The sequence below is a fragment of the Apteryx rowi genome, unplaced genomic scaffold, assembly GCF_003343035.1.
Source record: "Apteryx rowi isolate R43461 unplaced genomic scaffold, aptRow1 scaffold_26, whole genome shotgun sequence".
Classification (NCBI taxonomy): Eukaryota; Metazoa; Chordata; class Aves; order Apterygiformes; family Apterygidae; genus Apteryx; species Apteryx rowi.
Genome location: NW_020448974.1, coordinates 1,566,540 through 1,582,061, shown reverse-complemented (window position 1 = coordinate 1,582,061; position 15,522 = coordinate 1,566,540). Strand labels below are relative to the sequence as shown.

Genomic DNA, 15,522 nt, shown 5'->3' with positions numbered 1-15,522 from the left:
GCGGCGCGCGCGGACTACAAGTCCCAGGAGGCCGCGCGGCGCCCGTCGGGAGCGCGCCTGCGCACTGCGCTCCGCCGATCCAAGTTTGGAGCTTTTAGCTGCCAGCCCTGGCCCATCATGTAGGTGCAGCAGAGCCTTCCCTACCATTGCAAGCAGGGGGGGAGGAAAACCCCCCACTTTGCAAGCTGCCCTGCAAAGTGTGCAATTGCACGGCCCCCCGCTGCAAGGAGACCTGCTGCAGCAAGTCAGGAAAACTCCAGTTGCATGAAGATTGAGCGCTTGCAGTTTGCATCTTTGTTGCAAAACTAGCTCCAGAAGAGAGGCAAGGCAAAGTCTTTTGTGCTCCCCTCCCCCATCAAAGCAAAGGGGAAAATGTCTCAGTCGAGAGGTAAGGCTCCTACTTCTGTTCGTTGCAAATATGCAAAAAGTCGTGCATGCATTTTTAAGTGCATGCATGCATTTTTCGGGATGCAATTGCATTTTGAAGTTTGAGGCTTTCAATGGCTCTCAGTTGCATTTCCTGTTTAGTATGTGCCTTTTTGCAGACACACACACACTCACACACACAGTTCCTGTAAGGCAGGGCTTGCAGTTCAGCTGTGCATTGACGTTATTTGAATTCTTCTGCGGGGATTACTGAGCCCTTTTTGCCTTTTGCACAGTCAGGACAGATAAAGGGTGTTGAAGAGCAGATGCATTCGCTACTGTATATATGCATGCAAAATGGGCACAATGCATGCGAATTGCAGATAATTTCAAGTGCAAAATTAAAGGAAACTTTTAGAGAAGTCTGTGGAGGAGATGAAAGGTGAAACTTGAGTGGAGTTACCGGGAATTAAATATATACCTATGTTTCCATGGGAAAGTATTGTTCTTGTGCCAGGACTGAGATCATTTTCCACCGATTTCTTCTCCTTAATATTTTGGTAACTTTTGGTCAGAGGCAACAGTGTGGTTTGTAACACCAGATCGCTAAGAGCATGCAGAAGACTGCTTTATTTAGCATTTATGAGCAGGGGCTCAGCACTCCGGATGGAGCAGGAGGGGGATATTTGGGTAGAGGACAACAGTGATTTTTACCAGCACTGTGGGGAAGGCTTGATCTTGCTTTTTAAGTTTGATATTCAGGAGTTGCTTTGCCTTGTGTCCTGCAAGGGGGGGGGGGAAGCTGGAGGATTTAATATTACAAAAATGCTGTGGGAATGCAATAGTCCCTGCAAGACCAGACTGCGATGTTTAAGGAGTTGCTGCTCTGGCCATTCATTGTGAAAACAAATGCACATATGTCAGTGCCTGGCCATGCAGATGCAGCTTTTTGAGCTTCTTCTAAACATTTGGATTTCATACTGCAGCTTATTCTTGTATTTTGCAGCAATTGCATATTGAGGAACAGGGGGTTGAGAGCCATTGCATGGCCAGGTGGGAGAGCCTTCTCCACACCAGAACTTTTTTAACAGGCATGCATGAAGTCAGTGGCCTTTCACTATATGGCTTCCTAGGGGGACATAGGAAGGAGGTGCTTTCCAAGCTCTGGCCACACAGTTTTCCTTTGCAAGAAAAATGTAAAGTTGTTGTATAATTTATTCCTAATTTGGGTTTGCTGCAGTCATCTTTTCCAGCCAAGTAGAGAATTGTAAAAGTTTCCAAGAGAAAGAGCCAAGGAAGTTTGATAATGCAAAATTGAACAAAAATGATACCCACAGCACATTTGCAATACGCTCGCTTGGGGCTCTTCTGCACGCAGGAGGGTCCCTGCATGCTCCGGAGGGACAGGGCTGTGCTGGAGAAGGAGGTGCTTCTTAAGGAGCCCCCGAAAGCCTCGGAGGTGGGAGACACTGGTCAAGCGGAGCTGGGGAAGGAGACCTGTGCTGGGGTCGCTGGGGAGGGGGAGCAGACCCTCATGCCTGGCTGGACATGCACCCTGCAGTTCCCAGCACTGGTCTCATCTCTCCTTCTCCATAGCAGAAAAATGGGAAAATGCAAGTAGCCAACCCACAAAACATGATCTCCATGAATGGCATCATTCTTGAATCAGTTTTCCACCCATCTCATGCTCTGCAATTTGAGTGCCTGAAGTTTGAATTCCTTGCATAGATAACTTTTTCAAGTTCAGCTGTTCAGGCAGAGGTTTTTYTAGGGAAGGGGCTGCAGTTGCAGGGTCTGCACCAAAAGCATCATTCTTTGGGATGAATTAAGGCATAATCTGCCTTTCGGAATCAGCTTGCTTGTGCTGCATAGGAGGTCACTCTTCAGGTTTCTAAAATACTAAACAGATTTGGCTGCTGAGCTGTGCAGCCTTCCCCCTGTTTTGGGTTGTTGCCAAAGTTGTTCTGAGAAGTTGGCAGAGATTTTTTTTAATGCTCCTTGTCAGGGGGACAGTAGGCAAGAGAGGGTCATTCTCCGATAAGACCTCTGATATTCCATGCAACAAATTTCACCCTCGTTAAGAGCACAAGATCACTCAGACACTATGTTTGCCATTTGAAGGAGCTACTTCCAACAACCATAGCATTTGCCTTAGAAGAGAAAACTCTACCTGGGGTTGTGAAGCAACAGTTTCACTCTGGTTCTTTCCATAGCAGAAAATAGCAGATGCTCACAGCATCTCGCTCGTAATACCCAGCCTCATTATCAGCGCACTGCGGGGAGACTTCCTAAGACTGTGGTCAACAAAATACAGACCAAGGCAGAACAACTACCACCAGCACAAACACCTGCATTTTGGTGCACGCTCATTTCTACTTTCATTCCCCCTTTTAAGTTGCAAAATGGTGTTTAGGTGGATGGAGCAATGCATGGAAAATACAGTTCCCCCAAGCATAGAACATGCATGCAATCTGCTCCTTACCTTTGGAGTTAAGTTCACACTGGACAAGTGTGCCTTGATTTTGATGGTAGTTCAGAAGAAATTGAATTGTTGCCCAAATATGGAACATTTGGCTGTCATGACTAATAGGATATTTTTCTGGAAGAGAAAAAATGCGGAAGTCCATATTAATTACAAGCTAAACACAGTTTGAAGCCATAAATCTGAACTCTTGTGACAGCAGATACATTCAAGAGTCTTCCAAATTCATTGTAATGGATGAATTATTCACTTAAGCCCACATCAGAGAAAAAACTGCAAATATGCAAATTTCTCCATTGAAATTGCAAAAGGGAAGGGGAAAGTTCCCATTAGGGCACTAATTCATAAATAGTTCATTGAAATGAGGTACATTTAACTACCAAGTATTGCTGCTCATTGATCTCATTCTTAACTCTTGCACTTAGTTATTTCAAATATGATTTTTTGTTCTCCAGGCTCAAAAGGGATACTGAAATTATGAGAAACATGTCCCACGTGATGCAGGCTGAACATGTACCCTATGGACTTTGATCAAAGGCACTGCACCTATTCAGAATACTACTTTTTAAAGTACTCTTTTTCCCCAGCTAGTGTCAATGGAACAGATGCAAAGCCTAAATGGTAGCTTAAAAAAGCATCCTGGGTAGATGGCAGGTTTTCACTGGTATAAAAATTAACCTTTCAGCATCGTGAAGATCCCTGTTGGTTGTGCAATGCGCAGTTTGCCTACTCAGCAGCACCTCCGAGCTTCTTGCCATTAACACCCTCCCCTTACGCAGTGCCTTGGCAGGGGAAGGCTTTGCAAACGCAGGGTGAACCGAGACCTGCCACAGTCAGCGAGGTGCCAGTCTAGCAAGGCCTGGGCTAGCAGGAGCCACCAACTGCAGTTCAAGCTTTATTTTTTTAAAAGAAAAATTAAGAATTACTATTCTACCTTGCTGCCCATACCATGTCCTCCACAGTTGTGGTGGAGCACGTCTGTACATGCTTTGGCCCAGAGGAGGGTCTCGGGGACCTGCAATGAGGAGCAGCCCCCAGGGAGCCCGGGTGGCCACGGGCAGTAGCGCTCCAGCTTGCAAAAAGCTGGAGCACATCTGCAGGGTGCCCTGTCCCTGCGGCCACTTGGCACCTACCGCACAGGTGCTCATGGAGACAGCAGCTCCCTGGTGCTAGCCAGACTGCTCAGCAGCCACAGGGACACACTTACAAGCACTTAAAAACCATAAAAGTAATTGTAGCAATAAAAGCAGTAAGTTGCAAAGGAAAAAGGAGTAAAGACCCGTTTTCTCCTCCCCACTGCAATAAGTGTAGGTCTCTCACCACCACACTGAAGCCTTGCTCAGTTGGTACTTTAGTCACCAGAGTCAACCCGAGCTCGCTCTGGGGCGCGTTCCCCCGTGACACACACTGGCTGTTAAGGTGAAGTGAATGATACGCGATTAAAACCACAGGAGCAATTTAGAGATGAGACACTTGATTCTTGCAAGAGCATTGGCATTAATGGAGTACAATTACCTTGAAAGTCACAGGGACTGTTTGCCAATTGTGCGTACGCTGTGGCTACAAATAATAACCAAGATGACTAAAATATAGGTTTCCAATATGCACATTCAATGTCAATTGTTTCTCTTGCTGAAAARAGCTGTAAGTAAAGACATTTAAAACCACCTCATCCAAACCAAGTTCCATCCTTTAAGGTTTTTAAGAATTATATGGTGGCACTAGAAGGAAAATTTAAAATAACATGGGATCTTCCATAGCACAGGAGCATGAACTCCCTTGCAGGTCTCCTCTGTGAACATGCATTGAGGACCACAGTTCTGTTGCCCTGTTCACAGCTCTATTTCCTAACTCTTGTCCCCTGGGATACCCACCTCCACCCTGCAGATTTGCATTCGGTCTGCCCAAACCCTCCTGCCCCATGGCAGCAGCTTGCTTCAGCTCCAAAACCCCACGTGAAGCTCTGCATCTCTGCTCCTGCCTCCCGGGAAGTTACCATGCTGCAACAGTAGCGCAGGCAACCGGTCAAGGCGGTGGCAGCACTTTCAGACAGCAGCGGGTAGGAAAAAAAGTAATTCTGACCAACTAAAGTAAAGGCAGTGGGCTAGAAAGCAGCGCACGCAGATGTCACTGCAGTCACTCCCATTTCGGGGATGATCAATGCATTGGAAAAGTTCGGCAGCATATCCATACAGCTACCAGGCTCATGGAAGCAGCATCATTATGAAATATGTTGAGTCAGTCTCAGGTGGCTGGATAAATCATGGGACTGTTCTTTTAATTTTAGACATGGCCAGAGCTATAATTAAAAAAAATGTTTCATTACCTGTAGAGTTACTTAGCTCCCTTCCTTAGGGCCTGTCTGGGAATAGTTTAAGAGATTAGCATTATCAGCTAGAGCAATGTTAGCACTAAAGCAGATCTAGGACCCTGGACTTGTGCCACATTAGATATTATGTTCTGTGGTGAGAGAGCTGGTGAAGGCCATTCAGCAAAACATCTATATTTACTCAGTGTGCAAAAAAGGTTTTTTGCTTGTCTTCCAAATCCACGTTATTTTGCATGTCGACAAGTGCAAATGGAAAAGCGTCTCTTCCACAAGGTAATCCTGGCTCAGTAAAAAGCAGTTTGGAAGGGGGAAGCCCAGGACTCTTGCTTGTAGTTATTTTTTTGCCTCAAAGCCAAAATTAAAGCTATCCTTCCTTTTAAGCTAGGAACTCCAAACACTGGGTTGACATTTCAGAGTTCATCCCATCATTAAAGTCTCTAGGGTGCTAAAGTACTTCTGAGTCAGCTTTACTTTGGAGGTGTTGCAAACAGATGCTCAACATCCTTCAGCAGAGCTCCAGGAAGCCACTCGCACATCTCTGCCTTGCGGTGCCAGCCAAGCTCTGGCTGAACATCGCATCGCTCCAGAGTTGCACCTAGTATCGCATAAGGGCCCCAAACTCATATGAACATGGGGAGGAGAGCATCAGATGGGCAGTTTGGGGTGGGAGCTGCTCAGGCTCCCATCCCTGGAGGTGGCTGCAGACATCACTTACAGGGCTGCTGCAAAAAGCAGTTCTGCATGCAGTGAAGCCCAGGAAGCGTGCAGACAGCCAGGGGCCTTTACAACTCAGATACAGTTTCATATTTATAAGAGACTTCAGAGAAAGAAAACATTTTTTCCTGTCAGAGCAGGAAAACTTGACTGACCCGGGCTGATCTAGTTTCTTGCTGTTTTGTTAGCCTACTTAGCTTGCAATTTTATAATCACAGCTAGATTTTTCCCAGCCTACTCCGCACAGAGCAAAAAAAAAATCATTAGAAGAAGCTAAAGCCCAAGCAGCATCCACTCTCCCTGCACTCAGATGAGACTGGTGGAAAGTAAAACAGCAGAAGTTGCAGATGAGATGCCAAAGATAAGGCAGCAACAGAAAATAAGTGCAGGAGTCAACACTTCACTGGCTGCCGTGAGAGGCCTTTTGTGAAGGCTGAGTAAGCACAGGCTTCATAGCTGCTTTTGAAGGAGAATCTTCTCAACAAAAATACGTAATGGCACTCCATGAAACAACGCTTACCAGTGCCAAATGGCCTCAGGGCATCATGCGTCTGTTCTGCTGTGGAAGACCCAAGCAACATGTTTCTGCACTTACTTTCATAATATAATGGGGTCTGATCGTGAAGTTTCTCATTCATGTGCTTTCAGCAGGGCATAGCTCAGTTATTCATTGGTTTGATGCTCAAGCAACGAGTTACATTATAAAAATACAGCTTTGTTCCATGTTATCATTTCGCATGTTTATTGCTTCTCCAGTAGTTCAAGGGCAGATATAGAAAGCAACTTAAAATTCCATCTTTAATGGTTCTAAAGTAATAGAATCCCATGTGGAAAAAACAAACCTCAATAACCAGGATCATTGAGGAGAAAAGGGGAGAGAATTTTTAAAGAGTAGCCCAGAACTGATTACTAACTTGGTTTCCCTAGACTTGCTCCACTATATTCTTTCTCATTACCTCTCAACAYACCACACCTCACTTCCTAACGAGCAGTATATTGGGGATCCCCCCCATAACAGCCCACTGGACCTGCATGCTCACACCAGTATCTGCACAGAGGCGATAAAGCCCTCCAAAAAGGGGACACAGATGAGAAGGTCCTGTTGGCACAAGCTGTGTGCYGAGGTTTGTACAGCACCTAGCACTGCCCTTGGCCCAACAGACCCCATCACCCCAGGGCACTTCTCCAGCACTGCCAGCTGGCGTTATTTGAGGCACAATTTCCAGCCTTAATTTCAACACAACTCATTCCTCCTAGTGCTACTTTAACTGCCTACAATTAGGGTCTCCAGTTGCTGCAAAAATACTGAGAAATAAAGCCAAGTTTGGCTTCATAAGGTCTGGATTTTTTTTTTCCTCTTTTAAGCAGCTGATGCAGCCTTTTAGAAAAGGAAGCATTATGCTGATCATACCATTTATGCACACTACTGCCCAAGGTTTAAAAGCACATGGATGTTTGACATCCATTGTAGTTTTATTTGAGAAGCTGAAGCACCTGTAGGATCCAAGAACAACTGTCCCCCTTTTGGTTAGGTGCATCAACAGGAAAAGGCAGTGACTTTATGTGCTATCATTAAAACACCAGAAACCCTTTAGGCACAGCTACATCTTCAGCAGAACTGCTGAAGCACAAAGCCCCAGCACTGTCCCAAAACRCCTTGCCAGGAGCACAAGCCACAGTGCAGGGTCCCCAAAGGGGCAGTGGGACCCCCAGCTCCCGCACCAGGCCAGCCAGCACTCCTGGTGGTGCTGGTGATGTGCAGGCAGAGATCTGAGCTTGCTTCCCAACCACAGGCAGAGTTTGGAGCAGCAACAGGACATGGAAACTGCGATAGTTTTCACTGCAAACTTGAACCTCACTGAAGTTTCGGAGGGGGAGATGCGACCTTTAACTGCAATACTCATGCAGGTTTGCTTCTTTTAACAGAAAGATGCTGATGGTTGATGCCAAAGCTCATTCCCAAGCAGACCTTAGTACTTAACTGTACTAATTAAATGTTTTCAGAAACCACAAGATTGACCTTCACTGCGTGCCCACAGATTTTTCTATTTAGCAAGCACAAGGTTGACAGAGTAGCCTCTTAAGGGAGAAGAAAGGCAATGCTCCAGATACTGTTGCTTTTTTCAATCTGTTCCAAACTGTTTTCAGCTTTTTTAGCTATAAGAGATAGAAACCATAATCCCCTAATGACTGCTACCACCAGAAACCAGCTTAGAGACGATGAGAGCTAGCATCGGATAAAGCAGAGTCTGATTAGATAGTTAACACGCATAAAACCGAGGTTTACTCAGATCTCTGCAAGAAGCCACAATAGCTGTTATAAGTACAGATACTTAGGTAACCTATTCTGTGTGGTATAGGGTTGTCCTCTGAAAGACACCCTCTGGAAAAAATACAGGCAATTAGCATCAACTCTGACTTCCTTACCTTTCCCAAGGACACCAGTAATGTGCTTATTACTAATAAAACTTGGAACATCTCTACTGAGGACTTGAATTACTGCCAGAGAATCAGTTGTACAAATTAACTAAAAGACCAGACTGGTGCACTGCATAAAAGGACATCGCAGAACAGCCCACTGATAGAGCAGCATCCCGACTGAAGGGAGAGCCCAAAATAGTCCCTGGCAGCCAAAGGGAGTGACACAGACACGGCAGTCAGAGATTATTAGTAGTAAATTGCTTTCTGAAGATAAGAAAGGCTGAATTCGCAGCAGGCACCTTTTGGCAGAGCAGGACCTTTGGGCTTGCATCTCTCCAGCGCACCACAGGGGAGGCATGCCGCCCGGAGCTCAGGGCTCTGCCCTCGCTCGTACCCATCTGAGCAAGGCAAAATAGCAAGCTTTTTTTTCCATGTGGCATGACTAAAGTTTCATTCATGTCATTAGGCAGCTTCCTTTATGCCTAAGCATGTGATTTTTTTTTTTTTCCCCCTCAAAAACATTTGGTACTTCCCCCGCAAGAAATCAGAAGCTTTTAGGTCTGATAAGAGGCTGGAACAGCTTCCTGCAGTAGGAGAGCAGTCCTCCRCTCGCTCTTCCTGCGCGCACCTCAAAACAACGCCGGTATCCGCAGCATTAAAAAGCACGCACTTTGCCTTGTCGGACACTGATTTGGGGCCCATCCTGCAAGAGCACCTCCCCAGCCAGCCCCTCTGGCAGAGAGGGGTCTCCTCTTGGAGGACCTTGCTTTATAAAGGCACTGCTGCAGCAGGAGCAATCCGGGAGAGTGAATCAGAGCAGATTCAGAGCAGCTGCAGYCCATAAGTCCCTCATTTGGAGGGGCTGGGGCCAGAAAAAAAAATTTTTTTTTCTTCCCCCTTAAAAGAAAAGCTGAATGTGATTTTTTTTTTTTTTTCATATTCTGATCTTGAAAGTACTTATGCGTGTGCTGAACTTGGAGCAGGCAGGTCTTTCTGCGGGAGTCAGTGGGACTGAATGTGCCTGGAGTTGAGCACACACATAAGAATTTACAAGGTTGGGGATATATTTTGTCCCGGTTGCTAAGTAGAATGGACATTATGGGTCTGTGTAGGTGATTTATACTACCCTGCTTTCTCTTGGTTTCTTTTTTCCCCCATTTCTGCTTATCTAGTCCTGCAACCTGGAAAAAAAATGCCATTTTTGAGAGCATGTGTGTTTATAACTGGAACTACAGTCTTGAATCTTGCGCAGAGACTTCTATGGAGGCTTTGATAGAAAGGCTTATAAAGGGAGTTTTGTGTTTGCAGCTCCTGATTTAGAAGGCTGGGTGGAGGGATGTAGCCTTCTAACGGGGTGTGATCCACGTGGACGTACGCGGACAGAAAAAACCTGCCCGGCTGTGCCAGGGGCGCTTTATCGGGGGAAAAAACTGGAGAAGCCTTGGCGTCTTCCATCGCGGCGCTGCGTTGCGGTGCGTTTCTTTGGCGCGTTCCCCAAACTGAAGCAAACCCCCCCACGATAAGAACGGGGGAAATTCCCCTCGTCACGYGCTGTTTGCTCGATTTTTTTCGCTGAGGGACGAGCACGCGTTTGCAGCCCGGCCCGCGGCCCCTGCCCGCGCACCCCCAGCAAGCGCTCCCCGGCTGTTTGCTCGGCCGCGTTGCCAGCAGAGGGAGCGTGAGCTGGTCCCTGCCGTCTACGCTCCCCGGACCTGTCAAATACCAGCTCTAACAATTTTGCTACAAAAATCAGCAAATAAGCTCATAAGTGGGGGGAAAAAATAATAATAAAAAAAAAAGGCAAGAGAGGGCTGTTTAACAGGGTGGCACAAAGGCAGATCAGTCAACRTCTTGGCTGTTGCGAAAACTCAATCACAACACTGGGCTGAACTTCAAAAAACAAATTCCCCATGAGGACGTTTGAAGCAAGGGAGCAGATACCGTTGCGTCTTCGTGCTGCCGGCGTGACGGTGCTGTGCTAACGTGAGAAAACCGCCGTGGGCTGCGAGGGAAAGGCCGAGCCTGAGCAGCGTCTCGCTGTGCCCACGATTAGGTGTTGATTTTAGATGCTTCTGAGTGTTATTTGCACCGCAGAAGAGGTCCTAAAATTCTCTTCGATTTAACACTTTTACTTGAAACAAACCGTTGCCAGCTGCCAAACCGAATCGCGTAGCTTGGGAAATGAACAGCAGCGTTTCTGCCTTGGGGGGGGTCTTGCACAGCTCTGGCGCTATTTAAACCTTTTGAACCCAGAGATGATGTTTTCCCGTGAGGAGCAGAATGACAGTGGCAGGTTAAACTGTGTAGTTTAACACAGCACCTCTAGTGATGAGAAAACTTCGGCACGCGGTGAAGATACTTGCTAAAGAAATGGCTTGGGACACATTTCTCTATTTCCATGAATATCTTCATTTGGAAGTAAAAGTTATCAACGCTCTAACTACGACTCTCAGAATAACGAAATTAAATGGCCAGTTGTCCCTCGATGGTGTTTGGAACATAAATTGCTCATTTTTTTCCTAAGGTGGCTTTGTTCATGAGCATAAAATTAAAACCCGAGGTTTTATATGCAGTGCATCAGCAGTAGAAGATGGCTCGATAACAGCACAGCTAGTGTCCAGCATTTACAATATGCCAAAGAAGTTAAATCTGTTTTTGGTAAAATGAGACTCCCGTGGCTGCCTGGAGAACATGGTAACAGAAATAAAACCATAGATCAGATTACCATGTGATACCATTTATGTTTCATTACATCCCACTGGGCGGGTGATGACACTGAGACAGAAATCCCTCCGAAAAGGAGGGATGCCTGTTCGGTGAGCAGAGAGATCTCTGCAAAAAGATACGAGTGCTTTAATACATTGGGAGCAGCAGTTCCGAACTGAGGGACAGTAAGCGTATATGCTTTTTTGTCGGGGTTGTCCCTTTTGGTTTTGACTGGGGCAGAAAGGACACCTGATTTTATGCTGTGTATAAAGAGGCATGCTGCAGTCTGCTAAATATTCATGTAGGAAGGCAGTCAGAGCCCCCTAGTTGCACGTGGTCACCCATTGCGGTATTTTGAGGTGAAATCTCGGTGGATAAGAGGAAACGAAACAAGCAAGTGGAATAATGAGAGTAATTTAAAGCTCGCGGGTGAACCTGGAGCATCCTTTTTCCCACGCTCAGCGTGAGAGCTTCAGCTCCCGACTGAAGGGGCTGAAGTAGGCAGAAGTAGCCACCGGCAGAGCCTGTGGAGGCTTTTTAGGGTGCTTTTGCTGCAGTGAGGGGCAGAGCACATGCCAGCCCCTGTGCCAGGGTGCGGAAAGGCAGCGCAGGGCACAAGAAACTTGGTTAGGACCTGGCCAAGAGCTTCCAGGAGCTGAAAGGCTAATAGTTGTAAGGGCTGAGTGCATTCCTCTCCCTTTATTAGTTTATTTTATGTAAGGAGCAGAAAGCCCAGATTGCTCTTGGTTTGCAGAGATTCTAATCTGCCCAGGGAGGCTCTGCTGCAAGTGAGGACGGAGATGGCCATTTTTGCAGGGCGGAAGGTGGAAGTCGGGTGTCTCCAGGCTCAACCTTCAGGCGATGTACGTTAGCACTCGTCTGTTGACTTACTTGTTGTTTGCAGACTTTGGGTAAGTCATCCAGCATCTGTCTGTCTTTGCACGGCTTGATCCATCGAAGTTTGCAAAGCGCTTTCCCTTTCCACCGTGCAAAGCCCTGCTCGTATTGCCTGGAGGAGTGGGAGATGATGGGCTCCGTGACGAAGTGCATCCCCCGTGTGGCGGGTCGCATCCACCTCCGCTGGCATCTGGGCGCCCATGGCAGGTGCTCTTTGACAAAAAAGAAATGCAAACGGAGGTAGTGGTGGGGAAAGCAGCCACGGCCTCCCCGTCCTGGTGCACAAAAGCCCTGTTGTTCCCAGGGTGAATTCCAAGGGCCTTTCTCCAGGTCCGATTCCAGCAAACTCCCACTGGATGCAGGCGACCAAGGTTTTGAAAACAAAGCAGCAACTACACCAAAAGTCCCTCATAAAAATCCCCCCAAGGGCCAGGAGGCTCCTGACAAACAGCTTCCCCAGCCTGGGATTCCTGTGGATTTCCTAATTTGAGATAAGCAGCAAAGAAAACAGTCCGCGGGACAGGAAGGCAGCGAAGCCAGTGGACCTTGGCAGAAGGAAAACACAGGCTTGATTTATGGTTTACTGGTGATTTGAGGGAGCGACTCCCCCTGCTGCTCGTATCGCTCGATTTTTATTAGTGTTATTTCTAGCGATAACTGGGGCAGTGGGAGAGGTCACGGGGGCTTGCAGATGGGCCTTGCGGCTCCACGGGATCTCCCTCCGCTGCCGTAGCTTTTCCGAAACATTTCTGCTGGGCAATATTGCGCCAAATGCCATGGCCGCGTGTTTGGCACCCCTTACTCAAACATGGGCGGTTTGACCCCATTCTTCGGGTCCTCCCGCGGGGCAGTGTCACCGTGAGCTGCAGGTTGTGCCGCGGCTTGCTCAGAAAAAGCCCTTTTTGTCCTTTTGTTTGCCAGCCGAGGGCCAAGGTCCTGATGGCCTGTTGGCAGTGGAGGTGGCTTTGGCGCTTGCAGCCTCGTCTGGGCAACAGCAAATTATGACCTAGGTCTGGAGAACTTGGGACAGCGTGGAGGGAGCAGAAGAGTTGAAGTTGTTTTTCTCTTGGCATAATGAGGACAGCTTGGGCCAGATAGGGAGCACTGGATGGAGAGAGGTGCATGTGCATGCAAACAAGGGTCAGGGAACTTGCCTGCAGCCCCAGACGGGGTCCTTGGGGCTGCAGCTACTGCCTGCACATCCTGATGGCCAGTCTCATCTGCCCACTGTCTCCTTCCCTCCTTATCCCATGGGTTATACAGCAGAGTGTGTCAGTCATGGAGCATCTCCACAGCTGGAGTGAATTGTCGGAGGACCATAGATTCCCATTTCCCACCGGCCCAGGACATGCCTGCGCTGAGAAGGAAGATGGTGATCTCCTGGAGATGCATGGTGCAGCAGGGCTCCTGCTGGTGGCTGGTACCTGTGCACAACTGCCTAGCACCCGATGAGGCACCTGCACCGTGCTAGAGCCTGGCTCTGCTGCATCCAGAGTGCCTTCTCTGCTAGGTAACGTTGCCACCTTTTGCACAGAGATGCCAACTATATGTAAGGAGTCCTGCCCTTTCCCCCAGGCCATCAAAGTTCTCGCGGGCTGGTGCACATGCAAGATGAGTTCAGCCAAAGTGTTGTAACAGGAGTTTTAATATTAAGGTCTTTTGTGCCCTATCCTGAAATCTGTAGGTAGGCCGAACCCTGATTTCTACCATCTCCCGCTGTTTGTCATCACCTGCCTGTTTCCTCCGAGCTGTAAGCATTAGGAGGGAGCRTGTGGCGAGCAGGATTGTTTTCTTTCCTGGCTGCAGTTCTGCGTTATTCACCTGCTGTTGGTAGCTCAGGGCGATGCTGGTGTGGAGGGAGCATGGTGGGGAGGAAGGGTGGGCAGTCTTTGCGCTTCTCCTCCACAACCGTAAACTGCTTCTGAGTGTGCCTGTTGTCAGTGAGATGTTATATGAGCAGTCAGAGTACGGCACTGGTACAAAAAGCTATGCAGGTCCCCAGCTTAAACCAGTACAGAGGTGGCAGATAGGGGATGCAAAGTCCCTTTGTACATGGCAGCTCAGAGTTGGTCAAGGGACCATGGTCTTGGACAGTGGTTGGCTGTTTCCTGATGGACTGTGAGTGTGAAAAGGGCGCTGAAGGCCCCTTTTCCTATCACGATGGTATTCCTGTGAGCAAACACCGGAGGGAGGTGCAGGGAACACGTAGAGGCAGAGCCCAGCTTGGAGGTGCAGTCCCAGGTCCCCAGCCATGGAGAGTAAGCAAGTGTTGGAGTCCATAAAACAGCTCAGCAAGGTTGCAGCAACATCCGTGGGGCACGAAAGGTCATCCTGAACCATCATACCCCGTGCCTTGCCACCAGGTCGTATCATCCCCTTCATCAGATGGTCGACCTTCATCTTCAAACTGGTGTTGGGGGTTTGCTGCCCCACAAAACCTGTTGGAAGGTTGTTCCAGCATGTGATTGCTCTGGTAGTGCTTGGCTTCCAGTGAGCTCCTATGGACTACAGGAGGTAAAAAGCTGTCGTAGCCCCCTACCCCCACTTCCCGCCACCCCTGCAATCCTGAGGTCGGCGTGCGTGTCTTAGCACAGGATCTCCTGTCTAATCTCTATCAATTGTCTCTTCCGTTTCACGCTCAGAAAGTCTTAACTCGTCTAAAATTTAGAGGTGCCGTCTTATCAGAGTGACAGACTCCCGTAACCGAAATGTGCAGATAGATAAGAAGAAATTGCATCCCTTTGGTTTCTTTCTGTACTGACACGAATAAGCTGACACAGTAGGCTGCCGCCCTTTCGCGGAACGTGTTAAGCGAAAAATGAGCAGAGTGAGAGAGATCAGACCGAATCACGAAATTAGCCTCAAAACAGAATTGCTGAAATATGGAGCTTGCTGAAAGGCAGGCACGTAGGTTCTGATATTTGCACAGTTTGGTGGCATTTCTGTGGGTTTCTGACCGGTAGGGTACAGGYGTTAGTCTGCTGGAGTCCTGCCGGCAAAGCTGGCTGCTCCGAGCGTTGCTCGAGCGTTTTGCGCTCGCCCTGCTCAGAGCTTCGCCCAGCGTCTCGCGTCGGAGGCCAGGCGTAAGGCCRGTGCGCAGGACTGACCTTGCGCGTTTGCCCTGCAGCAGAACTTAACATCTTTGTCTTCGCTGTGTTTGTGCCGCAGCGGAGCTGACGTGCGTCAGGCACCGCGAGTTGAAAACGCAGCTCTTCCCTGCAGCAAAGACGGGCCCTGAGACACAAATAACACCGGCTTAATCCGCGCGGATGTTGCACAACCTTCCCCGCGCGGTTCATTCAGTGCGCCTCAGTCGCTCCTTGCAAAACCCCGGCTATTTTGGTTCGGGGCCTCTCCTGTGCTGTATTGATTACAGGTTGCAGGATTGAGTCATCGGAGCAAGCAAGCGCTGCGAGGACGAAGCCCGCGGGCAGCTGCCTGCTCCGCTCGTGCTCCGGCACCGCGGCCTCTGCGGGCCGCAGCAGCGGATCGCTTCGTTCCCAGCAGCGTAACGGAGGTGCTGACGGTATCGGCACGGAGTTCGGGATCTGTCGTATGCAGCGAGAACCGCTCGCAGGGCCGGGCACGCTGCGCCCTGACCTTCAGG

General features: G+C 48.5%; 1 protein-coding gene across 1 annotated transcript in view; it reads left to right on the top strand.

The window, feature by feature from the left end:
- Nucleotides 1–106: 106 nt before the first annotated feature.
- MAP2K6 (mitogen-activated protein kinase kinase 6) overlaps nucleotides 107–15,522 on the top strand; it is a 44,290-nt gene continuing 28,874 nt past the window's right edge. Inside the window, exon 1 of the mRNA XM_026067615.1 lies at nucleotides 107–388. Coding sequence (XP_025923400.1) covers nucleotides 373–388 — 16 coding nt within the window. The 5' untranslated portion in view covers nucleotides 107–372. The remainder of the gene's footprint in view (nucleotides 389–15,522) is intronic.